Source organism: Opisthorchis viverrini, assembly GCF_000715545.1.
Source record: "Opisthorchis viverrini unplaced genomic scaffold opera_v5_21, whole genome shotgun sequence".
In the NCBI taxonomy this organism is placed as follows: Eukaryota; Metazoa; Platyhelminthes; class Trematoda; order Opisthorchiida; family Opisthorchiidae; genus Opisthorchis; species Opisthorchis viverrini.
This window is the reverse complement of record NW_008751677.1, coordinates 2488649-2516012: the sequence shown is the minus strand read 5'-3', so window position 1 is coordinate 2516012 and position 27364 is coordinate 2488649. Positions and strand designations below refer to the sequence as shown.

The 27364-nt window shown below is 42.9% G+C and overlaps 1 protein-coding gene across 1 annotated transcript in view; it reads right to left on the bottom strand.

The window, feature by feature from the left end:
* Nucleotides 1–24126: 24126 nt before the first annotated feature.
* T265_01917 (hypothetical protein) overlaps nt 24127–27364 on the bottom strand; it is a gene marked incomplete at both ends in the record, with an annotated part of 35329 nt that continues 32091 nt past the window's right edge. Inside the window, one exon of the mRNA XM_009166043.1 lies at nt 24127–24546. Within this exon, the coding sequence (XP_009164307.1) occupies nt 24384–24546 (163 nt within the window). The remainder of the gene's footprint in view (nt 24547–27364) is intronic.

Sequence of the window (27364 nt, the reverse complement as noted above, 5' to 3'; positions counted from 1 at the left end):
GAAATTTAGCGGAGAAGTGTATCGAAAAGTAACCACCAATCCTATCATTTTCCCTCTTCATTCAGCCATGTGATCTCCAAACCATGTGGTCCCCAAAAGTGTCCTTCCGGATTTGGATTCAGTCGACACATTGCAGTGAAGATCGATCCCCAGATAACCTACTTACCAATTTGTCAAGTATTTCCACGTTAATCCTTTATTTTTTGTCAGTCTAAACAACCTAGAAACTAAACCACTATACCTAAATTGCAATCAGTTAGGCTGCCACGACACCAAATTTTATCTAACTATTTTGCTCAATCTTTATTTTGAAGCGCAATGTGAAACTAAAACTGATAATAGGTATCTAAATCTCAAATTATCCATGGTTCTACGTAGTAATTGATTTTTATTTGTTCAGTAAAAATGTTATTCGGCGATTAACCTAGCATTGGGAAGCATGGCATGTCAGTTTCGCGAGATTTTTCGATTTTTACCGTCGGGTGGAAAACCGGTTAACATGAAACTGCTTCATAAGAGCACTATTTAGCGTCTGAATGCTGTAACGTTTCGGGATTTGCGTGTATATGAGCTCAAGGGGACCAGCACGGCAGGACAAGCCATTCAAAGGGATGACTTATTTGTAATTGTCACCCAGTTGTAGTTGGTATGCCACCCTAGTCATTCATCGGGTTAAACGTTTATTAATATTAGGATTTCAACCCCACTGAGAAGATATGTAGTGCCACGATGATGAGAAGGCATAAAGGCAGTCATATTCTCCGTACTATTGGGGGATTAGAACCACAGTTGAAAACAGCAAGAACTGGATCCAAGCCTTCCATCAAATGCGGCAATGCATGCCAGGACAACGTATTTCAACAAGTAAGAGCTCAAGATGCCTGCTCATCAGCTGAACTGTTCGGTTCTGCTCGCGAACATTGCAGTTCCTATCACTCTAGCCTTTTGCGTAATACATCAGCCAACACGCTAGTTCGACCAAAAGTTTGCATCTGTTCACCAACCAATTCGAATTCGTTAAGTGTAACAAGACATTGCCTTGAGAGGTGGCCGGACTGTTGTGTGAGAGTTGATGGCCGTGATATCTCTGTGTGTTGTGCCAACTGCATGTTAGATCAGCAACAACAGGCGCCATTCACAGATGAGTGATGCGCAAAAATGATCCACTAAGCAGACAAACAACTCATAATTCACAAATTACAAAATTCAGTACTCTTCTTGATCGAGAGGACGGATATTCCTCCACAGAGAGTTTCTCCCACGTGAAGAGGACTTCGACCAAGTTGGTGGGTGCGTTTCACACAATGCAGTCTTCTTGTCATAATTTTGCGACGCTGGTACTCAGAATTCATAAGCCACTTTACTGACTTCCCTTGAGAGTTGTGGACTGCTACTGCCAAGCAAGAAAAATCATATGTTGTTTGATTTGACCGCGAAATAGGTATTGACTGCTCTGTCGTGGAATTCTGATTCCAATAAAGAATGCTTCTTAATACGTTAGAGACATCCTCTTTGGTGACAAGCAAGTAAGTCTTCAAAGTGCTTAAATTCGAACAAAATGTCTCTAAATTTGCTAAAAATGGTTAGATTTTTCGCCGGAAGAAATCATCATGATTATTCCAACATTTTCTGTCACTACCGGTCAATTGCCCACATCGTTTTTAGTTCTTTTATAGCTTCATTTTCTGATAGTGGGCTTTCAAAGATCTTAATTTTATAAATGACCTTCCAGCTTAAAATCAGTTGATTCTTTCTTTGAAATCAAGTATTCTTTCAGTGATTGGTTTGCGAATTTACTGGTCGGAAAGTCCGTAGTTTGAATCTGACCTCTGCCTCTCGACTCTCCTATCTAGGCTTGGGCAACCTGGCAGCATCCCGGCCCTCGTGCTTGTTTCTGGATGCATAGTAGTTAGGAACCGAAAGGGTGCAACAGCTGAACGATTACGATCTGTCGACATGCGGTATACCCTCTGGCCAGAGAACAATTAGGTCAAGACGGCGTCCGAGTTGTCGTTGAACCATCGAGTTTGGAAATCTGAAGCATTTCCACTACCAACAACACATAAGGGCGGATTTTGTGGCAACATAATAAGCGATTAGTGTGCCAAACCTGTCAGTGCAGGGCAAGGTTGTCCAATGGTTAGACCGCAAATTCACTGACCGGAATGTTCGTTGTTCGGAAGCGATCCTGGCCTCTCGACTTCCCCTGTCTAAGCTTGGGCAACCTGGAAGTATGCCACCCCTCGGTTTCCCTTCTAGTGGCACGGGCGTTAGACACCGAAGGGGTTTTGTAGCTGAACGATTTTGTGTGTTCTTTTACTTTCTGGTATCGTGGCAACTCTAGTGTTCATGGTGAAGCTGGTGATAAATACGATGATGTTCAATATGATGATGATGATAAACGTGAGAACAATTTTAACATAGACATTGGAGGCGATGCAAAGTGCATTGCTGTCAGTAACATTCCATTATTTTTAATGAGAGTGGTGAGTGTATCTTTTTTTTCAGATCACAATCCTCGCGCGTGAAAATAAACGCACTTGGCTGCGCTCAAATTTCGTTTCCCGACTGTATTGTATATCCAGTGGACAACGAACACTAATGCGCACAATTACGTGCGCAAAATGTGGCTTGGAGTTCCTCACTGGTTAGTTTGTTACTCTCCGTTGTTGCTCCGTTTGGACTTTTATAAACAAGAAGCCTGTTTTGCTGTTGATCTGTTGAAGCCGTTCGCACCAATTTTCTCTGACCGGACATCCGAATCCAATGACCTTCGCACAGCAAACATCCTGAATAGACGGATCAATAAACATCAACGCAAGTGTAAATAATGTAGGCAGTATTCTTCCTGAAACCGGTTCCATTAGGACTGCATGCTGCAAGGAAAATTTTTGTTCAGTTCAAACAAATTCTGAATTAACAGAATGATTCCATTGACAGTTGCGTCAACAAACGTGTTGTCAACAAATGGGCCGTCAAGGAGTTTTCATTAAAAATGCTTGGAACCGATTGAGTAGTCATCGTTTTTGGAAAAGTTTGGTAACAATCGGTAGACTTACTTCTGAGCAACATTTCGCTTTTGACACGATAGCTTCGTCAGGCCAAGTGACTAGGTTACGAGTTTGAACGATATTTAAGACGGAGGGAGAACCAATCAGCTAGGTCAAGCTAAACTTCTGTTGGGTGTCGGCCGAGGGATTTTGTGTTATGGTGGGTGTTGAGCCTACGGGGAAACCTACATGGATTTGGGTCCAGCCTAGGGTTTAATTCTTCTGGCTCGGTCTACTTGATGATTCCTCTTGAACTTCGCTTGAAATTTCTCCCCGTCTATGCGGATGAGCTTGTGCTGGGACAGTTGTGTAAGAGGGATGCTGTGAACTTTGGTCGGGTTCGGATTTCCACCCCCAATCCCTGTTTTTGCCAGTGATTCTACGTGGATTGACAACCACACAGTCACGTGTCAACTCGGCTTATTTAAGACCGATTTCCATACGCTTGCCAGTTCCACAACCTCGATTCTATTCACGCTGTGATGCTTAGTAATTTCCACCGTCTCGGCTATCAGCCGCTGTGGTGTGAATCGCATTCCCCGTCTTAAAACTTCTACATTTTCCAGATCTATTCTATGTCCCGTGTCTAAGGCATGCACCGCCATTGCTGAGCGTTTGACCAGCGTCTGGCATTCTTCTGCATTCCTTGGTGGTTTGTTTATCCTTCTTTTATGCTCACCGATTCTGGTGTGCAATTTCCTGTCAGTTTGTCTGTAATCGTAGTTAATTTTATCAAACACTGCCCGGCAAGGGATTTTTCAACTGGACCAAAACTGAGCGTAGCGTTTTACCCTTCTGGAAAGCTACTCGAATTTTGGCTAAGTTTAACTGTCTCCGGATAACCTCCGATATTCCTGCTTTATATGGAGTGACTGCTGTGCCAATCCATTCCTTCCTAAATCAAGATACCGAATCCAACATCGTTCCTAGTTGAAGCATAATTAACCTCACTGGGTAACCTATTCCTTCAAGTCTGTTGACAATCTCGACTTGAGCCGCCGTTCGGTCGATCTCTCCTGTGCACAGCGCTCTGACTGGACGAAATATCGATGAGACAGTACTGGCGTCTACGGACTTTTGGTGTGCTGATGAGTAGTTTAAGACCGTTCTTGTGTCTCAACCAAACTCGTAACCTAGTCACTTGGCCTGACGAAGCTTTCGTGTCAAAAGCGAAACGCTGCCCAGCAATAAATCTACCGATTGCTACCAAACTTTTCCAAAAACTTTGTGAGTAGTTTCCCTTATGAAAAAAGTGTCCGATACCAGTCTGAGTTTCTCTTTAGCAGCTGCACAATCATATCAGTTATCGTTGGTATTTCGTGTTTACTGTGAATAGCGATACTCCTCTACTGTACTGGGCATTGACATGATAAGAACTCAACTTTTTGTAGAACATTCATGAACACGCTGTCCCACCTAATATGCGTGTTTGTTACTTTTGGCCTGGTAAAGTTTGGTAGCTAAAACTCACAAAAATGTCCACGTAATCCAACTCGGCTTTCTTCTATGAGTTTGGCACGATAGCCTTTACGTTTCATATGATCACCGGGATCATCCACATAAAAGATTTCTGATCCGGGGGACACTGTTAGGACGGTCAGGCAGTATTGAACAATTCTACCCTGTGTTATATTTCATTGAGATTTCATTTCCCCCTGTTACAATCAACTAAACAGCAGCGCTCTTTCTTCCATTGGTTCATCTGCAATATAGCCGATCTTCATCTGGTGTCCTTTTTCGTCTTCACTGAGGTTTTCTTACTCAAATGACTGAACTATTAACGTGAAAGAAAAGAATTCCATTAAGCTCTTAAACACCCCAGCTAGCCCCCCGCCCACAGGCACAACACTGGCTACGGTTTTCCCACGATGTCGATTTCAGGTAATTTTGGAACACCAGAAAAAGCAAGTTGAGCAAACGCAGCTGAAACTCATGGAAGCGCTGACCAAAAACCTGAGTAATCAGGCTTCAGAGGGTAGCAAATATCAACCATCTTTTTCATCTGCTGACTCTATTGCTAATTCTATCACCAAGTTTACTTTTGACGCCGATGCAGATCGAACATTCGACTCTTGGTTCAAAAGTTGATTTCGCCAAGGAAGATGACCCATGGAAGTTACGGCTGTTACTTAGGGATCCTGGCACACGTGAAAATAACCGTTACACGAATTACGTACTTCCTAAAGAGCCCAGTGATCTCAGCTTTGACAGCACTGTACAGTCCCTTACAAAATCCTTTGGCGGCAACACGCCCTTGTTCAGCGTCCGATAACAATGCCTTAAACTGGTCATGAAGGATGATGACTTTGTCGGTTTCGACGCCTGTCAATCCAGAATGCGAACGTTTCAAGCTGAGCGATATGGACGAAAATCCATTCGAATGTCTTGTATTTATATCTGGCATCCAACCATCTCGTCCTACGAACATCCGGACAAGATTGTTGCACCAACTTGAATAAAACCCATGAACGAGAGATTCAATTGAGTCTCCCGTGAAAACCAAATTGATTTTCAAGTGAGTGTAGTTCTCGAAAACAGTGCAATTTGGGTTCAAGTAGATCATGAGGTTGACAGAAACTCGGGGAATGCGCCTACCTGATGAGACCCAAGAAGGGTGAAACCGGTCGTGAGCTGTTGAAGAGTTTTCAGCAACATTGTGAGTAGTTTCCTTTATGGAAACCCTACAGGAGTTTAGTGCTGAATGTCACCGTCTCATCCGCCTGAACCAAGACAGCACAATGATTGGCCACGCATTATCAGACCCATATGACATGTTTCAGAATCAGAATCAGACTTTTCAGCGCGTCTCCCATGTCAAACAATAAAATTCTACACATTTTGGTCTTGCAGTGATCAGCGTTACTTTCAGGAAACACAAATGTCAGACTTGTCATCATTTTGGTCAAGAGGAAGGACTTTGTTTCCCACAGAGATCAAAGCCGATTGATCACCGAAAAAGCGCGCCTATAATGGCTCCTACATCACAACGGAAGCGATGTACGGCTGTTACTTAGGGATCCTGGCACACGTGAAAATAACCGTTACACGAATTACGTACTTCCTAAAGAGCCCAGTGATCTCAGCTTTGACAGCACTGTACAGTCCCTTACAAAATCCTTTGGCGGCAACACGCCCTTGTTCAGCGTCCGATAACAATGCCTTAAACTGGTCATGAATGAAGGATGATTTGTCGGTTTCGACGCCTGTCAATCCAGAATGCGAACGTTTCAAGCTGAGCGATATGGACGAAAATCCATTCGAATGTCTTGTATTTATATCTGGCATCCAACCATCTCGTCCTACGAACATCCGGACAAGATTGTTGCACCAACTTGAATAAAACCCATGAACGAGAGATTCAATTGAGTCTCCCGTGAAAACCAAATTGATTTTCAAGTGAGTGTAGTTCTCGAAAACAGTGCAATTTGGGTTCAAGTAGATCATGAGGTTGACAGAAACTCGGGGAATGCGCCTACCTGATGAGACCCAAGAAGGGTGAAACCGGTCGTGAGCTGTTGAAGAGTTTTCAGCAACATTGTGAGTAGTTTCCTTTATGGAAACCCTACAGGAGTTTAGTGCTGAATGTCACCGTCTCATCCGCCTGAACCAAGACAGCACAATGATTGGCCACGCATTATCAGACCCATATGACATGTTTCAGAATCAGAATCAGACTTTTCAGCGCGTCTCCCATGTCAAACAATAAAATTCTACACATTTTGGTCTTGCAGTGATCAGCGTTACTTTCAGGAAACACAAATGTCAGACTTGTCATCATTTTGGTCAAGAGGAAGGACTTTGTTTCCCACAGAGATCAAAGCCGATTGATCACCGAAAAAGCGCGCCTATAATGGCTCCTACATCACAACGGAAGCGATGTAGATCGAATTGCCTTTGTAGCATTCAGATTGGATTCCGTACCCCGCAGAAAATTTGCCGCAATTTTCCGTGAATAATCATCCTATCCGTCTTCAGCTTGACACAGCCTCAAACATGACACTGATTTCACGTTCCACCTGGATTGCAATAGGGAAGCCAGTATTTTCTGTTACTAACCATTGTGCACATTCTGCTCCCGGCAACAATCTACCGGTGAACTCGCTTCTGATGTCTTTCGACAATGTGCGATTTAGAGGCATTCGCTACCTCACAGATTTTACTCGATCTTAGTTGAGCAGATGAATTGAATCTTTTGTCACGTTTCTCTACAGTCTGTATGTGACAGCGTGCATCTCACTCATACAACCAATTCCCAACAACTTACAAACACAATCTAATATTTTTCAAAATATTTTTGAGCATTGTTTCAAAGCCCAAGTTATACTCCATTTGAAGCAAAATAACAAACCTGTCTTCAGACCAAAACGCTACGTACGATATGCAGATCTTGCATCTGTGGACGCTGAAATCCATCGTCTCCAGACTTCAGATGTCAACTATTCCTCCTGAGCAGCTCCCATTGTTTTAGTTAAGAGGACGAATGGAAGAAATCAGGATTTGTGTTCAATATTCCACAGGCTTGCATGCCGCACTCGAGCCACATCAGTATCCTATGCCAGTTTCAGAAGACCTGTTCACCGAATTCACTAGTGTCACCTGCTTTGCTAAACTCGATCTGGTTAACGCCTAGCTGCAAATCGAATTTGCAAATGACTCCAAGAATATTCTAATCATCAACATGCAACAAGGTCTTTTCCAGTTCCATCTCTTGGAGTAAAAACCGCGCCAGCCATATTCCAACAGATCATGGACGCTATGCTTAATGGCTTTCATAAAAATGTGTGCACGTGTTTTACTCTGTTTCTTGAAAAAAAACAAATTAGTTTGCAAATGAGTGCATATTCACTAATTTCATGCGATTTGGTTTCAAGTAGAACATAAGGTTGACGGAAACTGGGAGATTGTACCTACCTGATCAGGCCCAAAATGGACAAAACCAGTCGTGGGCTTTCGCCGGATTTTCAGGAACCTTATGAGTAGTGCATTACAAAGATATGGATGACTTACAACAAAATGCTTAGAGCATAGTGCTAACAGTATGATATTCTAATTCGGAACAGAGACTTTTTGGAGGTCTGTCACCATTCAAACTCAAGTTAATGAAGCAGGAGTCAAATTTCGATTTCTAGAGAGTTTGAAATAAATTCATTTTCAAGTTTTGAAAACAGTTTTATGAATTCTCGAGTGCAGGCAACTTAATACTGTTGACCCAATTATACCACTAAGGAATGCCTTTAATCCAGGACCATTTATTTAGTGGGACCACTTGAGCTGAGTAGACAGTTGTGAGTGGCCTACATCTGTATGTCCGCTTTAGTTGACATCAGGCAGAGACCAGTGGGCTACCGCAGACTCAGACGGTAATACTGGTCATAAGACTGTCTTTTTTCACGCAAAGGCGACCTGTATCAGGTCGCTTATCGGCACGTAATGACAAAGTGACTGCGACAAAGTCATTTTACTGTGTTATGCTATTGAGTAGTGCACAAGCAAGCCGGGACGCAAGCAGACATCGCTAACTTCTGACTCGTACAGATCGTACGTGCATTTTGTGAGCATGAACAGGAAACGACTGTTTTGAACATACCAAAGGCTGGTTCTGTTTGTAAGCACTTCGCTTTGAAAGCGAGTCATTGTATCCTACAGTATTCCAGAACGACGGTCACAATGATGCCAACCTCCATCACTTGCTTGCGTCAGTATTATCACCTAAAATCTCCTAAAAACCTCGTTTACCAGAACTGCCTTATATCATATCCTGACTTTGTTAGCAGTGAAAATCCAAGATGTCAGTGTTTTGCTACGAAATTAATATCATTTGTTCTCATTAGCTTTACAGAAATCTCCACAAAACCAGTGTCTATCTACAAAGGCGATCAATAGCCAGCTTCTTGGCAGTTACGTCTACAGTGAAAAATGAATGGGCAAACTTCTCCTTCTGTTTTCGTGTAGTTGCACACCAGCAACGTACTTCATCCTAGCTAATAGAAGTTGTCAGCGTGCGGGTTCATAGGGTGTCTTACGGAACGTGAATGTGAGTGAACCGTAATGTGCCGAATAAAGGAATCAAGATGACAGGAAACAACTATACAACCGTGCAGAGTGCTGTTCTACAGCTCACGTGATCATCCGAATAGGATAGTGTGCATAGGCAGTCAAGTTTTGGTTGACATGGCGAGATGAGTTTCCTTTCCAAAAATTGAATCCCAGTCTGGCTAAAGATCCGTTGCTGCATTATCAAAACACAAAATATACGTCCAGACTACCGTCCTTGCAGGAGACCAAGCCACCCCAACGTTTTCTACATACGTAGATCCTGAGCCGAAAGTCAAAATTTGGCTCATCACAGTTATTTTCAGGAATATGTTTCTTCTTAGTTTGCTTCCAGAAGGACTTAAGTCTATTGTTGCACCAAGTTTAGTACCGCTTTGCAGCAACTCAGCAAAACCATGCGTGATACAGAGAAACCACTGAATACGATGAGGACTCAGTACGAACAAGAAACGGGGGACGTAATGAACATGGATGGTCCTCAGACTAAATTTAAGCACTTATGTCCACTTCAAAGGTACACTGAAAACCATCAATGATACCAAAGTTAATATCAGGCAATCAGGTTTTCCCATCACGAAGAAAGTTGTTTTACAAGAGAAGGGATCGGTCGCTTCAGGAAAACTAAACAAACAAAAATGAGGTACTAGAAGGAACGAAAAGGCATTTGGACAAAGCACAGGAGTAAAATCTCATAAATGAGATGCGAGAAACGATATTTGGAAAATAAAGTATAACGACATGTGAAGTTATTGTGCAGCTTCGAATGAGATTCTAGGATTCGTAATAAACTACTCATAAGGATGCTGATAAGCCTTCGACAACCCACGACCGGTTTTGCTATTCTTGGGGCTCATCAGGTAGGCACAGTCTCCGAGTTTCCGTCAACCTTATGTTCTACTTGAAACCAAAATGCACGAAATTAGCGAAATACACGCATTTGCAAACTAATTTAATTGTTCGAGAGACTCATCTGGAACCCAGCTGAATCTCTCGCTTATAATGTTTCCAAGCAATTTGGTTTCAAGTGGAACATAAGATTGACGAAAACTCGGGAACCGCGCATACCTGATGAGCCCCAAGAAGGGCGAAACCGGTGATGGGCTGTCGAAGAATTTTCGGCAACCTTATGAGTAGTGTATGGCTATTATACATGTATCGCGATATCTCGGATATCGTGGCAACTGAAACGTGAGGTGGCCTAGTGCAGTTGCCTGGAAACATCACGAACGAGAGATTCAGCTGGGTTCCAGGTGAGTCTCTCGCAAAACCAAATTTGTTTGCAAATGAGTGTACTTCGCTAGGGTATAGAAGTGTTTTGTGAGTAGGTCAGAAAAATGATAACTGAAAAGCACATGACTGTGAAACGTGCAATGAATAAGCAGTTTGAAAATGGAACTGAGGATAACCAAAATTATGTACGAAAATATAACTCCACAAATCCCGGCCAAAATCACGTAAGGTGGACTATTGCTTCAAGCCACCTGTAGCTGTTGATTGCTGGATATCAGGGTTCGCGGTTAGTGGCACACTTTGAAGATCTATCCAGACAGATACTAGCAAGAGCTCAAATAATGCCATTCAAAAGAATTTTCGAGGGCCTAAATGCAGCGCGTGAGAGTGACTAGAATTGTGTCAGGTGAACTCTGAAAGTATAAAATGCCTCCATGACATACAGTACCGCGAGAAGAGATGGTCGGTCTACTTAAGAAGCTTAGTAGACTAAAAGCCATCAGTCATGAAAAAATGGATGTCGAAACGGCGTCAAGTTTTTCAGGTGATATAAAAAAGCCAGGTTTCTTTCTGTGGGCAAACGGAGAAACAGCTACGTCTACAGAAGAGGAATGGAGAACAAACGACTGGTTCAAAAGGAGTTGTATATCCACCATGATGAGGCGAACGAAGGGGTACTACAGTGTGAGAAACAGTAGAGTTGACTTTATTCAGAAACAATACAAAGTAGTGTACTGCAGAAAATGCGGTGCCAAGGCGGTGCTAAGGCCATTATGCAGACCTACAAGTGGTGGAGAGAAAAAGCGACTCGCTTTGGGCAAGTGTAGCACAGTACATACTTTCCATGAAGCACAGCAAAATTGGACAGCAGGTAACCGTATGGTGTTTTGGAGTAGAATTCGCAGTACAGTTAGTGCAGTCATTACATTTATTTTCCACATCTGGGATGAAAAATAATTTGCCGAAAGCTTATTTGTGCATGGCAAGCAAAAGACTCCGAGATACGTCCCCAGTGCAGTATTCCATAAATCTTTAGAGATTTACCATGAAGAAAATAAATTTTGGAAAGTAAGTAGAAACTACGATTTAGAGGAGCGGAAACGTATAGATTTAGGAATGCCAATCGGCATTCACTGCCTGTGTATCGAAACTCATAGAAGAATTAGCGTATTTCATCCGACAAGCGAATCGAATGCACTTCCAAACATCATTTGAAGAGCGCATGTTTGTCTTTTTGATGGCTTATGAAGATCCAGGTCTCATTATCTTTCTGTGAAGCTACATACCTATTTCCTTAGCCCACATTCCAGGTTTATGAGCGTCCCTATTTAGTCATTGCTATGATTGAGATTAGGCAAGGAGAATTTGGAATTTAGGACTTCTCATAGATAAAACACTTCATGAACAAGTGATTCAGCGTCCATGTTCCGTAAGAGGTATGGTATTCATTTGATTCACTGACCACCAGGAGCCGTCAGCTTCCAAGCAACCTCAAGCTGTCCTCTGATCTTAACTATACTGGGGTGCCTCTCTACTGGCTTTTGCCCACTTGTGTAGTTAGATGGGGAGATGAGTTTTGTGCTTGGATCAAAATGCTTGCTGTCCTGCATCTACCGTGTGTTATTTCATCCACATATCACGTCATTGCCCATTGATTTTTTGGCAACTGTTAATTGTCCCCTGTGTTCGTTTGTTACCCTTCCTTGCCCATTACACTTCTCTGCAATGTTGGTTACCCACCAGTCCTTTTGTTATCGTTAATTTTGTCAACATACAACAGAGGTCGAACTTAGAAACTTGCAACCTCACAGCCAATCGCTCACGTGCTGCTTGCAAGTTAATAGTCAATACAAATTTATGGCCTATACGTCAATCATTTCAACCAGCGGAAAACCAGTCAAGAGCTAAATAAGATCAATCGCGTGAGAAAAGTTGTGATTTATTGTGATTTCGGGTCAAAGTAGGTCACCATGAAAAGCAAGTGCCCGAAATTAACAGGCATTGATGTGAACTGACTTCAACCACAGTAACCATACTATCCAGTACTTCATTCCTCCGCGAAAGCTAAATCAAGTGGTACTAAACCGGTTTACAACAAAGCCGAAACATTCGGCAATCTGATATACGGTATGCATTAAAATACAAAAGGCGATTCTCATCTACAATGGGAATCCTCTCGAGGACTTATTGTGTTTCAGAAAAATGATTGGAAAATATTTTCGTTGAGCCCCAACAAGAAATGTTATATCTGCTGTTTCGTCGGCCCGTGGTATCTGCTGCTGACCCGCTCCAGTGCCTAGTGTCGGAGAGAAAAGACTCACAGAAGGGAACACAACAGCTGTATTCCGAACAAGCGAGTGAGTGAGAGAGTGCGAGAGCCAGAGCGAGAGCAAAAGTTACAACGGCCCCACGCTATTTAAAGGGGACTTTCTGACATTGATCCAGGCTGTCTGATAGGCGTTAGTGATCACCCATCAACATCGATCGTGCCTCTGTGAAAAGCCTGAACACTGAGCACATTCGGTTGTGCTTCTGTGGCGCAGAGAACACTCATCAGGTTTTACTGAATTGATCGAATGATTGACTGGCCTGGATGCTTGCCGGCTTTCCAGTTGAGTTTTTGGTGGAGCAGTAGGTTCCGGGCGTTCAGAAGTTGCTTTCAGGAATCTGACCTTGGTGATACGAAGGTACAAAGTATTCCTAAATAACATCGTGAATGTAAAGTATTGAATCGTTTAATGTGGTTTTACGATGTTTCCAAGGGGTTTACAATTTGTCAGAATGTGGAAGAATAGCTAACATATCCTGTCCATATATTGTAACTCACGGATTCTTCATCTTCAGGTTGAAAACAGTACTACTTAAAATAAAACAGCCTGAAGACTGGAGCAATTTTTGACTCCATTCATGGGATATATTTTGTTTTTTAGCTAAGACGTTCCTGGTGACCGGTTACAGAGGAGGCTTAACCTAAGGAAAAGCATGCGCTCGACGAATGACAGTTCAAAAATATTTGGAATGTTCACTGGATGCCATATTGTGTGAATAACTCAGCATACCAATTTACCATCTTCCAGCCGTAAGCAAACGATCCACACCATTCCAAAAAGGAACTTGCCCAATCACATGCTCAGCTGAGGATGGCTAAATAGTTCAAAACACATTTTAAAAAATGTCGAAAGGTAAAATTTTGCAATACAATATTTACTGAAAGTGCCTAAAAGTCGTCATGAAAAAAATGGGATTTCACTTGAGATCTATTAACACTGATAGTGTACACATCTTCCGCGGAATTCCGAAGGTAGTATTCGAAACGCCAAAATGATTTGCCAGTAAGAGAAATACCCAGGCTTCAACCTTAGTTGAAAACCAGGATCTACATTGACGGGTTGTTCTGAAAGATAGTGGTAATGACCTTACACGCACGGTTCTTTTTCAAGGTCTGTGAACAGTATTTTGTGTTCATCAGTTCTACTTGTGTCGACTAGCTTGCATGTATTTATCCTCTTCGCTTTATTTACTCAGTGTTGCATCCTCAATAGTCTGTGATCAAACTGTATCCACCAAATTTGTGGCTTTCAGTTGAAGAAAAATTCCACAACCTTTTGATAAAAAGGTGGTTATCCGGTTCGGAAAACCATTTAACTGCGAGTGAATTTTATCTGATTAGACTCTGAAACTCATGAAGTACTTGATAATTAATCAAAGGATCACGTGCCTGATCCTTCGAAGACAGCTTGATGAACTTTTTATCTGAGACAAAAATGATTAGGAGACTAAAATTTTTGCAATCTGATTAAACCTTTTAATGTAAAGTTTATTTAATTTCAAGCCCACGGTCTGACATTAATCAAGACCTCCTCGAGCAGTAATAATAAGTCAGACAATATCTTGACTATTCGCCGGTTGTCAGTGGACCTTCTGAACAGGTCAAGAAGTGTTCACAAAAATATGCATCAATAGAGTCGTGTCATCTTCTGTTGAAAGTTGTGCCCTTTGAAGTTAATATTCTAAACAACAACAGGTTTAAGTGCTATGGAAACATCTCTGATGTGTACGTGGACCACAAAATGCATGCATTTCTGAAGTTAAGAGATAAGCTTTTCGCCTGAACCGTATTTAAGTACCGGATGATACCAAATTTTTCTTCTTCCAGGTAGTGGCGTAACAACATGACATGCGCAACTCACACAATGCTTGATTTGACCTTGAATGAGATTCGATCCGGGATGATACGAGAGTCTTTAGGAACCGGTATTTACTTGTGCGTCAACAAATATGATTAATCTTGATTGATGGCAATATCTAAATAGCCATGGTTATTGCGAACGACGGACATTTCTAACGCCTGGCTCACTCACTTGCATTTATCGGAAGACTGATGACCTTTTTGAGTTGAGCCTGTTCACTTCAGCTGCATTAAAATCGGGATTCTGTCATATCTGCGCAGAAAAGCCGAGAAGAGGCTTTCAACTCTCTATTCTTGGTTGGAAATCGTGAGCAGTACGTATATTCAAATCCATGAGGGTGATTTGAACCAGCCCCGACTACGGCAATATTTTTATTAGTGATAAAAACCAAGTGGTTTGTGCACTACCCACTAGTTTTAGACCAACTTCCCAAATCTTTGCCTCTCATTCGCTAAGTCTTCTCTGTGGAAACTATTGTAAAAGGTAGTTAAGAAGGTCTTCCGAGCAGGCACATGCAATGGTGAGGACAAGTGAGAATTGTTTTTACCGCTCTCATTTGGAACCGTCCTTTTGGTTTTATTTGATCTGTCCTCGTGCTGGGGTCCATGGAGGGAAGATGGTCATATATTTTAGATTGAACAGATCCATTCCTATATATCTGTAATGCACTACTCATAAGGTTGCTGAAAATCCGTCGACAGCCCACGAACGGATTCGCCCTTCTTGGGTCTCATCAGGTAGGTGCAGTCCCCGGGTTTTCGTCAACCTTATGTTCTACTTGAAACGAAATTGCACGAAATTAGCGAGTATACACTCATTTGCAAACTAATTTGGTTTTTCTAATATCTCGAATACTGTAGCGACTGAAACATGAGGCGGCCTGGTGCAGCACATTCAGTTGCGTGGAAACATCCCAAACGAGAGATTCAGCTGGGCTCCAGGTGATTCTCTCGAACAACCAAATTAGTTTTCAAATGAGTGTATATTCTCTAGCTTTATTCCTGATTTCCGCTGGAATATTTTATCAAAAAGTTCCTAGTCGGTAAAAAATACCATCAGGAACGATGTTTTGGAATAAACTTGTTCAGAAAAGGGGGCATGCACAACTCGTAGATTGTCTTACAAACCCCTTTTGAAGCCAATCAGTAGGGTTTATGGCGAACACGGAATACCCGGTCCACATGTAAACCTGTGTGTTGTCAGTCTGACTAACTCTCGCACATCACGCATTCCTCAACTTCAGGTATAAACAAACATGTGTTCTGTCATACAGCATATGTCGAAGCCGGATTCGCACCCAGTCCGAAATACTCAGGAAGTACCACGGAATTTGTTCAAACCATGCGGCATCACGAATGTACGTAGGCATGAATAGGCTGGATGACCATGTGCGTTATGTAGTTTAAACAAGTCAATAGTTGCGATGACTTCAGATTCGCTGAAACTCAAATGGTAAACTGACTCAAGAGGAGGTGAGGCAGAAATTCACTGGAACAAGCACACAGAAAGGTACGTGTCGTACATAAATCGCATTCAGTCAACTCACTTCCACAAAACCATCTGAAGACTTGTTTTGCTGCTACTGAAATTTATAAAGAAAAGTGAATCACAACAGAACGAACAGTTCAGGTGCGAAAACACCAAGGCTTGTCTGCTTCTTCTTGCAGAGTTGTACAGTCATTCAAAACATTTTGTCGACCCATTTTCTCATTTTTCGAGACACCCAATTTACCGTTCAAATCCATAATCACACTTGAGGGGCAAAATCTACGTACTACAGCCATGACCTCTGTAATGGCCACTCCAGAATCGGGCGAGAACTTAAAAGTCCTTCTTCTGGTTGGCATACTTACTTGTTTGCATTCAAAGATGTACTGGCTGTTCCAAAGATGTGCCTCTGTACACCGACTGGGAGCAATAAAGAATACCTCACTAATCGGTCCTAACAGGTTTATGCCACATGTTTGAACAGCTTTGTTAAAAAAAGCTACAGTTATCATCAATATAAGAAACAAATACGATTGATCGTTTATGAATGAAACGTCCCGCACCTTCAACTGAAGGACACCTTTTGGTGAAGTCTTGGGACACCTCATGACAAAGAACCTTCATCTCAAATAAATTAGTTATTGCAAGAATTGCCACATAAAATCCGAATAACACTGGCTGGATTGGAGAAAAACACATCTGACAGAAAACAGTTTCAGGTTGCGTTATCGTATTTAAAAAGGGGAAAGAAACTAGCGAAATACACTCAGTTGCCAACAAATGTGATTTTTCGAGAGACCTTATAAGTAGTGCATTACATACACGTATGTATCGCCATATCTTGGACATCGGTAGCGACTGAAACATGAGGCGACCTGATGCAGCACATTCAGTTGCCTGGAAACATCACGAATGAGAGATTCAGCTGGGTTCCAGATGAGTCCCTGGAAAAACCAAATTTGTTTGTGAATAAGTTTACTTCGCTAATTTCGTGCAACTTGGCCTCAAGTAGAACATAAGTTTGAAGGAAACTTGGGGACTACGCCTACCTGATGGGCCCAAAGAAGGGCGAAACCGGTCGCGGGTTGTCGAAGTATTTTCAGCAACCCTATGAGTGGTACATTACAAATAAGTAGACTGATATGATGTTGAAATGGGTCTGTGCAGGTATGGTTATTTCAAAGCTGCTTCATCTGAAAGTATTTTAGAAAAAATGGAGCTATTCATTGGAAGCCATAAGAACTCGATCGTTCACTATGTTTTCCGCGCATAATGAATCACCACCCCCGGTTTTCTGTTTTTGGAAATAGGGTACAGTTACTTTTGAAAATAACAACTTTTGATAACAACTGACCCACCACCAATGATATCTATTGTTTGACTTTACCGTCAACATCATATGAACAAAGCAGTCAGATAAACTCACTTTTCTGGAAGTCGTAGCACACCGAGATACCATTCCGTAATGATTTATAAGAATTGCCTAGGATTGGTATTCAGAGTGCTTGGTTGGAGAATTATCGAATAAATTGGTCAAGATGGGCTGTACATGGAATGACAAACCAAAAGTAATAAAAGTGGAAAGGCTCAGGGATGTCCGTTCAAAAACAGGAAAGTCGAAGTTTTCAATGAACCTCACCGGTCGCTGATCAGATGAGATTTTGACTTAGATGCGCCTTCACGAATAACGTCTTCTTTCTTTTCGGTGAGCACTGTTCAGTCATGAAAGGTGCCTGTAAGCGAGCAGGAATAGGCAGACAGAGGGTGAGAAACTGGAGCATAATGTTCTCTTCTTTGCATGTGCAGCAAATGATGACAGCAGCGGAGAGAACATATCTGAACTTTTGTTCGTTGTAAGTTCAGGCAAACCTAAATCCTGACTTTCCAGCAGACGTGTACAAGCGAGAAAGTTGACAACAATAACAGTCAACAATGCAGATTGACCCGACCAGAACTTGGCCATCGCAGCAACCCTCAATAGGGTACTGCACGTACAACTGATACTGCTCGATTCATTTTGATGAATTAATTTTGCCTGAAACTGTCTAGACAGCGGTATTCGGGTGCGAAGCGATTGATTACTTATGTAAAAGCCCTGGTCTGTACGATCTTATCAAAAGTTTGTCGCACGGAGGACAGGTTCACTTGTTTTACGAGTGCAAGGAAGTGTTCAAAAAAGAACAGCAGGTACCCTATATGTGATCAGTATTCTTAAGTGCTCCGTCCAGAAACCGTAATCTTAAGAGGACCACGGAGGTTCAACTTGTTCGCTTCAGGAACACGGATTTCAGAATGACGGATGTCAGCAGACCCCTTTAAATGTTCCGCTTCACTTGGTTCGCTCCTGACAAGGTTTACCATGATGATCAAAATGTGAATGACTAAAACCGCGTTTGTGTTCCGACATTCTTCAACCAAACTGTACTTCGCACATGGTCCGAAGTCTTTTCTGCTAGGTTCGTACCAATGGTAAGTTCGCGTACGGTATGCCGTCACCTGTTTCATGGACACCTTGGTTGCATTGGTGATCGCACCGTTTTCACGCACTGATTTTATCCATCCCTCGATGTCCTGGTTACTCTGATTTGCGAGTGATGTTTACTGGAATCAGATACAGGCACATCCTGTGTCACAACTGTGTCGGTTAGTCTCTAATCTGGTGCAAACTTACAATATGCTTACGATATCCTCAAAGATGATCTGGACCACACAGCGAACGGAGCTGGCATTGCACGATCACGGGGCTCAAACATCCAAACCAAAGAGATACATTCACTATGACACTCGATTCAGTCAGTTAATTCACGTGCGACAGCACCAACTTATATACTTTTTTGCAACACCTCTGATATTGACTTAAAACTGTCTCGACACACATACTCGAAGTGGTATCCGATAAAGCGTGAACTGATTCTTTACAATTACCTCCACGAAACACTCTTGCGCATGAGCAGACGACTTGGTTGCATGAAAAACGGCTGAGATGATTGATCATGTCATCCAAACTGAAGGCCCATTTGACACCATACGGAATGGGCATAGGTTGAATTGTGCGGATTTTCCCGGAACTGCTCATCGGTCGGTTGGTGTTAGCAAATGTCCATATGAAATAACAAACTCAGTCCCGTATCCTACTTTAGCTGAAGAAATACGAATGTCTTGTTCGGCTCAATGACTGAGAATGCAACTTAGGTTGACGCCTTGTTCTCTTCATCACCACTAGGGATCGCTCCTGGAATTTTGTCCAAATCTGAATCAGCCTTTTTCGAAATACTCCGCTAGGTCTCGTCTAGCCGAAAGGATGAAATAACTCTGTGAATCAATCAAAACGAATGACCAAACGTGCTTGTCGAGTCTCAGATAACAGAAAACTTTGTCTGACTTGAGCCTAGGAGTATCGTCTAGCATAAAAGGTCCGTAGTGCAGAATTCAACGATTTGGGATCGATGAAACTTCAGTATATGCTGAATTTCTTCACAGCTAATATTTCACTAGGCTAATCTGTCGTTGCATGTCGTGCCATGATACGAAACGATTCAGCTCAATACGCAACATTTCACGCAGCATTATAAAAACCCTTCGTACTGGTAGTGTAATCAAAGCTGCGTTATCTGCGATAGGCAAGGTGAATTATCCTTGCAGGCAGCTCAATTCACCGGAAAAGAAACGGAGGTATTTCCCAAAAACAGTACCAGAGTGCAGAGCACACGGAACATAATCACAATTGATCGGAACCAGTACTCCGAAGCTAAGGTCATAAGTTACATCTTAGTGGGACGAGGCACAAGAGTAACGAATGGGAGACCCGGTTCAGTGGAACCCGATGATTCAGACTAATATGTGAGTTACAGAAAAAACCGTGATAAAAAGCAAACTACACGAGAATTCAAGATCACCTTGAGGTGGATGTAGCGCGGTGACTATCAGGTTTGATAAACGAGCTCCAGAACCACGTTCCATTGGTTTGTCACAAGACGAGCTAAGCTCTTTAATGAGTGACACTCAAACTATTCCGCATCCTGTGCCCCTACAGCATATACTGTGACAGGTCATCCACCTTGATAATCCGAAAATTCGAAATCTATTCACATGTAGTAAAACGATGACTTACTTCGTTTTTACTGGCTTCGATAATGTAATTGCCAGGCTAAACGAACCCTACTCGATGCACAACATTCAAACTGGTTTTTGAGGTGATGCTGGGTAATGGGAATTCCGTGATCTTTTTCACATCCATCTCCAAGAAACACCAAAGAAAGATTGATCGAACAAATTCATGTCAGTTTGGGTTCCAACGTGCTTCCTGTCTTCTTTCGACACTACGAAATTTTTATGAATCCGACCTACGCTATTTTAGGGCTTCAAGTAGCATTCCAAAACGAAGTTATACGGGAAGGCAGATAATACTGGAATAAGTACAGTGGAATCTACACTGTGGCCGAGATAGCTAGAAATACTAGTATAATTTTCATAGGTTATGACCGTAATTTGCACAGCAATTCACGGCGCTACTCCTTAACATCGGGAGCATTATGCAGCGGTTCTGTCAGCTGTTTCTAATCCGCTACTATCATTTTGACCAATAAGTTTGCAATCTAAGACCCTTCGTAGCTGTCCTGTGAATTCACAGCATAAAAGTACAACTGGAGGAATCACGATTAGATTAAATAAGGTTGACTTCCTTTCAACGAACCTCGATACCAGCTAAAATAGATCCCGCGTGGATAGCAAAACGAACCATAGGATTCAAACGGAGCAAGTCCTGATGTAAAAAATGAACAGTTTCGCATCTCAGATGGAAGAGAAACCGAACAGCTGCACACACACTCACTTCAGGTTAGGTCTGCCTCTGCGTTTTTCACTCTACCAGATGTTCGCTTGTCAGGTTCAAATTTCCCATCATTTGACTGTTCGTTGCGGTGTGGACAGGCCTATTTTGTGTAGGCTGAAATCGCTGCAATTTTTCTGCAGTTTGATTGGTGAAAGCCCCGGAAAAATTAAGATGGTTGCGACTGGAAGAATGCTTGAGTGCACAAGCAACACCTGCAATGCCCACACGAGTCTTGATAAATCAAAGCTCATGCACACACATCAAAAACATCGACTTTCAAGTGGTATCCGTGCCACTTTTTGCACAAAAGCCCAGATTAGACCTTAACTACCTCACTCATGCAACATGTAAGATGTGAATATCGACATGCCTCTAGTTCACCCTAAACCCACGGAAACCTGAAGGTAGTTTTGCGGGCCTCAGGTTACGCGTGATACTCCAGCACTGACAGTTTCACTCTCTCCACCAAAACTCACCGTGCTTCTACCTGATGAGCCCCAAGAAGGGTGAAACCGGCCGTGGGCTGTCGACGGATTTTCAGTAACCTTATGAGTAGTAAATTACAAATATTCACTGTTATTCCCTTTTCACCCCCAAATAGACTGATTAATTCTTCAAACCTCCTTCACTTATTCATATTTCGGTCTTCCTTTCCATACTTGCACCCGAATACTGCAGGTTGGGAGAAACAATTCTAAAGCTCCCGGACTCATATTCAAATTCTCTGACCCTGCGCTCGCCAGCCATCGTACTGGAACACAAGCGTGAAGCTTCTTTCCATGAAATCTATTGGTACCACCCGGTGTCGCTGCTAACACGGACCCTCGATCTTTCCACACCACATCCGCTTTAGTGGATACACCAGTTAGTCCGTTCAGCAGAGTTCGACAATCAAAAATTGGGCACACGGTACTTCCTACTGGGCCACCGGAGTGCTGACCCATCTCCGGAACCATGACTGTCATTTTCCGTATCGCCTTTTACCTGTGTTTACACTCCAAACTTTCTCCTGAGACCCATTCAAGTCTTCCGTCACTTCGGTGTATGAGCCGACCGAAGAATCGAAACACACCAACCGGTCAATTCGTATAGTGAGCAAGTGCTTCGTGCTTAGACATGCCATGGTATGCACGCATGCAGCCTCTTACCCCGTTATATCCACCTCCACCGCATGTCTCGTCATTCACAACCGTACCACTTAGCAAATGATTCTTGCAAATGTCAACTTTGTCGATCTGTTTATCATGTACATCACATTCCTTGCAACAACACTTATGTACACGAATGTTCCCTTCATGAGGCTGTGCATTACCGGAATCCTTTTTATTTAGGACAAGCCAACAAGATGAGAAAATCAGAGACGGCACAAGCATCATCTAAAGCTTGTTGGACACCTAAGCTGGGTGTTCTCCTGGCCTCCTCCTCCCCTGAGGGTGTGGGAACATTGCACAGGTCTGGTCGAAATCGTGCTGTTCCAGTAAGATCACGACTGCTCGCCAATGTGCCTGCAGGCCTTGATGACGCAAAATGGGGTTGTGGGAAAAGCAAGCAGTGGTCAAATACTACTTAGACATCCTTCAGGTCCATTCAACATGAAGGCCGGACAACAGTGAGGTACCGTACCAAACAGCGTAGACGCAAGTGACTAGCGCATTTTTGTGCGATGAATCTACTGCGTTGATTTTTCATGCTGACTCCATGCGACATACCACTAGTTATACTAGAAATTCTTGTCGAACATACATGCCAAGTTTTCAGTGGGGAGGGGCGAAGAAGGCTGTTTTTTGCTCTGGGGAATGGCTGGTACAACCCCCTTACCACAGTGCTATCACCATTGATTTTTAATCGATTGCTCTTGCCGCACACCGGTTTTCCAATGAAGGGCCAGTAACACTCATCAGTTGGTACAATGCTGCATTCGTAAAACCTGTTTGGACATCCGGATACAATAGGAAAATTACCCGCCCAGAAGTAGATAACGTCAGATACGGTTCATATCATTCATGCCTCCCACAATAAAGTATTTTTGTATCCCACAAACGTGCTTCCCCTTTCGAAGTACAAAGCTAACCATTGTAAATGAAAAGAGCAGGGTCTCGATGGCAATAGTAAAGTTTGTTGTAAGGAATGCAGTTAACGGAAGGGATAGTCCTGTCGTGTCCAAACCTCTCGTCGGAAAATCACAAGGTTACGTAGTCGACCTACTCCACTATCAATGGCCTTATGAGGTCAGCTTTCCCAAGGCATGATTTCTCCAATGCTGATAAGTTCTTCTAGGACCCCATGCTGCACAACTTGGGAATCTTCCCCAGAAGTTAAAATAACAGACAGACAATGCAGCCTTCCAACCCTTTGGTGTTAAAGGACGAGCCTCTAGCCAACAATGCCTGTAGGAGCTTCTCGGAGTTCGGGAATTCGCCTTCCAACAAGGTTCCTGACCACATGATGAGAGCTTGAAGGGAACGCTACTTGAATATAAGACATGAATTCATGGGCAGAACCATTGGACATAGTCTGGCTTAGAAACGACGCGACAAAGTGCTCTGGCTACAACAAGATCCTGAATGCAATGATCCATTTATGTTTTTGTAGACTGTCTACAAGTGTAGACAGAACGCCCGTATTTTGGAGATAAATTTCTCATAGCCAGGCCGAAGCAGGATTACCGATCAACCAACACACCACGCAAAGGACATACAGACCAATAGCGTTCAATCAGTTTTACGACACTTTCTGTCATCAGACAAATTTGGTACCGAGGTAGCCTCATACGGTGGGCCGAAATTTGATCGAATGGCACATTATCTCGAATGACAAAAAGGTTGAATGGTACGAGATGGAGCGGCAAAATAACGAAGTTCCCTTGTCCCAACACAATGTGGTTCACAAAGTGCGAGCCACTTTGTCATCAGAGAGGTCTCATGTCAAATCAAATGAGGGTAAAGGTGAATTTCCAGCTATTTGATAGCTTAGAGGAACGTTAATGACCGTTCGAGTGTGACTGTCGATGATGATGATGTCATACGTGATTTGAGGAAGGGGTTAGCAGATATGCCTGATAAGGATCTTAGAGCGTGACAAGTTACGTGCCTTCCATTTAATCGTTTGGGCCACAATGGTTTGAATGAACCGTCCCCTATTTTTGGAAACCAGTGACCAGCATCCATCCGAAGTAAGCGAGTCAAGAACAACAACAAGTACTCAGTTGAAATGGCTGTACTGGAACATCCGAAATAACGATGTGTAGCAAACCTGAGTCCCAATCGATTTTCGGAAAAACTTCATTTGATGGAAAATAAAGAAATATATTGCCAAATATATTTTTGAAAATAAATGACAAAAATATGCATTGCAATCAAAAGACTAGAAGAAATAACCGACCGGAAGCGAGTTGGTGTCACAAACCCGCTTGAGTCGGGTCGAAGATAGTTTGCAGCAAAATCAGAGATGTTCCCTACTGTCGGAAAACCAATGGTTTCAATGACAGTTCGTTAGTGGAAGTGGAGACAATGAGAAACTACTAAGTATTCGATCTCATCATTACTCCCAAACCAAAGCCATACATGTACGGCTGGGTAGGTACAAATAGATACTATTTTTTCGACCATCCCAAGGCTCGCTACAGGTAAAATATTCCGTCGCCGGATCCAGACGGTTGAATCCCCCGAATTCCTCACGATCGGAATCGAGCACATTATGGTACCTGGAAGTGTGAGAGAAGAAAAACCAACTGAAAGTGACCTGGCTTGATAGACTATTGACTAACCGTTTAAACTAATGAATAAAGTTCTATGGTGTTTTCAGTCCACAAAAGCTTGATCAGCATAGGATGCACAGATAGAAAATCACCACCTGACCCCTTAACAAGTGATTCTTCCCCGAACGCTGCCAGTCTCCCTAGAGGGCACTCCGCTTGATAGCCCGATGAGCAAGAAAGAGAAAAGAGCTGTTGAAACATCACTAACAGGAATGTGACATTCGACCCCAAGGAGATGAAGCAAGGCGTGAGTTCTTATCAATAGAACTCCTCGAAACAGTTCCATACAAAAGATATGGAAGTTTATAAGCATCTGACCGAGCTGTCGGCTTCATATTTCCAGTTGAGGTTGTATGGTAGCTTTATACCCGATATACATGGTTTAAAGCGAAATTCTATCAATCTGACCTACTAAGCCCGAAAACGTGGAACGTAATTTGAGCACTGACGCGAAGTGAGCTTGGATATCTGGTTGAATCGTCTAGCCCCACTGTTGAGTCAAATAGATAGAGCTTGACTGTCACTCAGGTATCACTATCACCGAGATACGCACAACTATAGAATCACTGTGCAGTTTTGGGATAATGTAAAAAGAATACCTCAGTGGCACTATTAACATTGCAGTAGAATACAGATGCCCCCGAAAACGATTTCCACAAACACCGAAATGGTTGTTTAGGCTTGTGCAATGTAATTTGCTACATTCCGGTCAGATGATAGATCAGTATTCTGATCTCATCCTAGAGATCGATCTGTGCTACTTTACAAAAGATAATGATAAAAAGATAACTGTTCAGCTGGAACATCCTTTTTGTGTCTGTCTGCCATGTCATCTGAAGGAAGCACAAGAACTGGGGTACTGCCAGGTTGCCCAAGTCTAGACACGAAAAGTTGAAGTGCGGGGGCCGCGTTCCAACCACGGACCTTCCGACCAGTAAGTTCGCGCTCTAATCACCAATTTTTCAAAGGAGAATGTATGGAAGAAGCAAGTTTAAGATAGGATCAGCACACCACTTTTAACAGCCACCTGAAAAGGCCCTTAGAAGATCTGTAAAGTCAGTGACAAAATCATATGAACACTCAGTTTTTTCAAGCACAGTTACCGTCATTTCACTATCAGATCATCCGGACCATGTCAAATGCAGATATGAAGCGAAATTCCGAATACAGCAAAGTAATCCAACCTAAGAGGTGCCGACCTTGTTGACCAGGAACACTTTGGGCGGGGGTCAAAGTTATGTTCGGGTTTTTTTCAAAGACAAATTCTGTCATGATACCCTCTAAAACGTCCAAACAGTCCCGTCAAAGGTCGGTGTATAATCACAAATAATGGTTCAGCTATAGCGTACTTCTAGTGCCTAGCTGCCATGCCACACGGAGGAAGCACGAAGGCTGCCCAAGCCTCATCAATCATCATCATCAAGCCCAAGCCTAGACGGGGGGCAGTCGAACTGCGAAGGTCGGGTTCGAACCATGGACCTTCCAGTCACTAAAGAATCTCGAGTAGTCGACGTAGAGGGTTCAATGTAATTTGGATGTAAGGTGTAGACAGAAGGCACGCAGGATATACGGACGACGTCCACCGATGTTAGAAAGCACGTGAATTTCGAACATAAGCTCCATATATTTAAGCAGGTGGTAAACCAAAGCCAGTTGTTATTCGTGATTGGGTAGGTGTGTAATTTCATCTCATCAACATTGCTCTTCATACACTCATAACCGACCGAGCTGACAAAGCATTGCACAGCTGGGACAATAACGTGAATACAAAGGTGCCAAATGATGCTATTATCTTCAAATCCATCTCACTCGGGGGCGAGACGGCCGAAGTGGTTAGAGCGCGGATTACTAACCCGAAGGTCCGCGGTTCGAATCCGACCTCCGCCACTCGACTTCCCCTGTCTAGGCTTGGGCAACCTGGCAGTATCCCAGCCCTCGTGCTTCCTTCGGGTGGCATGGCAGCTAGGCACCGGAAGGGTGCTACAGCTGAACGATTACCTTTATTTTTCTACCTATGTCCAGCTCGGAGTGGTGCAAGCAGAGAGTTGGTCAACCTTTAACTTGGCAGATGGGCGTGAAAGGTATTACGGAAAGTCTGGGTGCTGTGGGCGCGGGGTTGTAGGGTTGTAGACACTGCACGATATGACTGTTGGTTGATTTTAGTGGCGTTCCTTCTATCATTTCCTATCCGGATTACCTTAATAAATGCCCGGAGACATCGGATTAACCTTGGTAGGCTAACACTTAATCCCTTCTCCATCCAGCCTTATTCTTTTCATCAGCCCTTCAACCAAATTATGACTGTACGGCATCAGTGTTAAACGTTGATGCTATGTTGTCGATGATAATGGTGATACCTCCCTGGATAAGTGCCACAGGGATGAGACAAACTGATGGTTAGTGACCCTGGCAAGTGTGGCCATGTCACGCAGGACAACAACAAAATCAAGCTTTTTGAATGAAACATGTGAACACCGATTCGCTACTAATTGATGTTTCACTGTTTTATAGGAGTGATACGATGCACGTTGGGCAAATACCGAAGACTCTGTTGATTGTACGCAATCTGTGAACAGAAACTCGTGTACCTTAATTCCCGCCAGTAGGTGGGATTACTTGGAAAGCCGTGTCTGATGCGCACAGTAAAAGGATGAAATCTTATAAGCTCTGCGTCAGAAAGGATTGAAATACATAAAAAAAGTTTACAACTTACAGCTAATGAGAACCAAAGAATGTCATGTCATCAGCAGAAAACAGGAGCAAC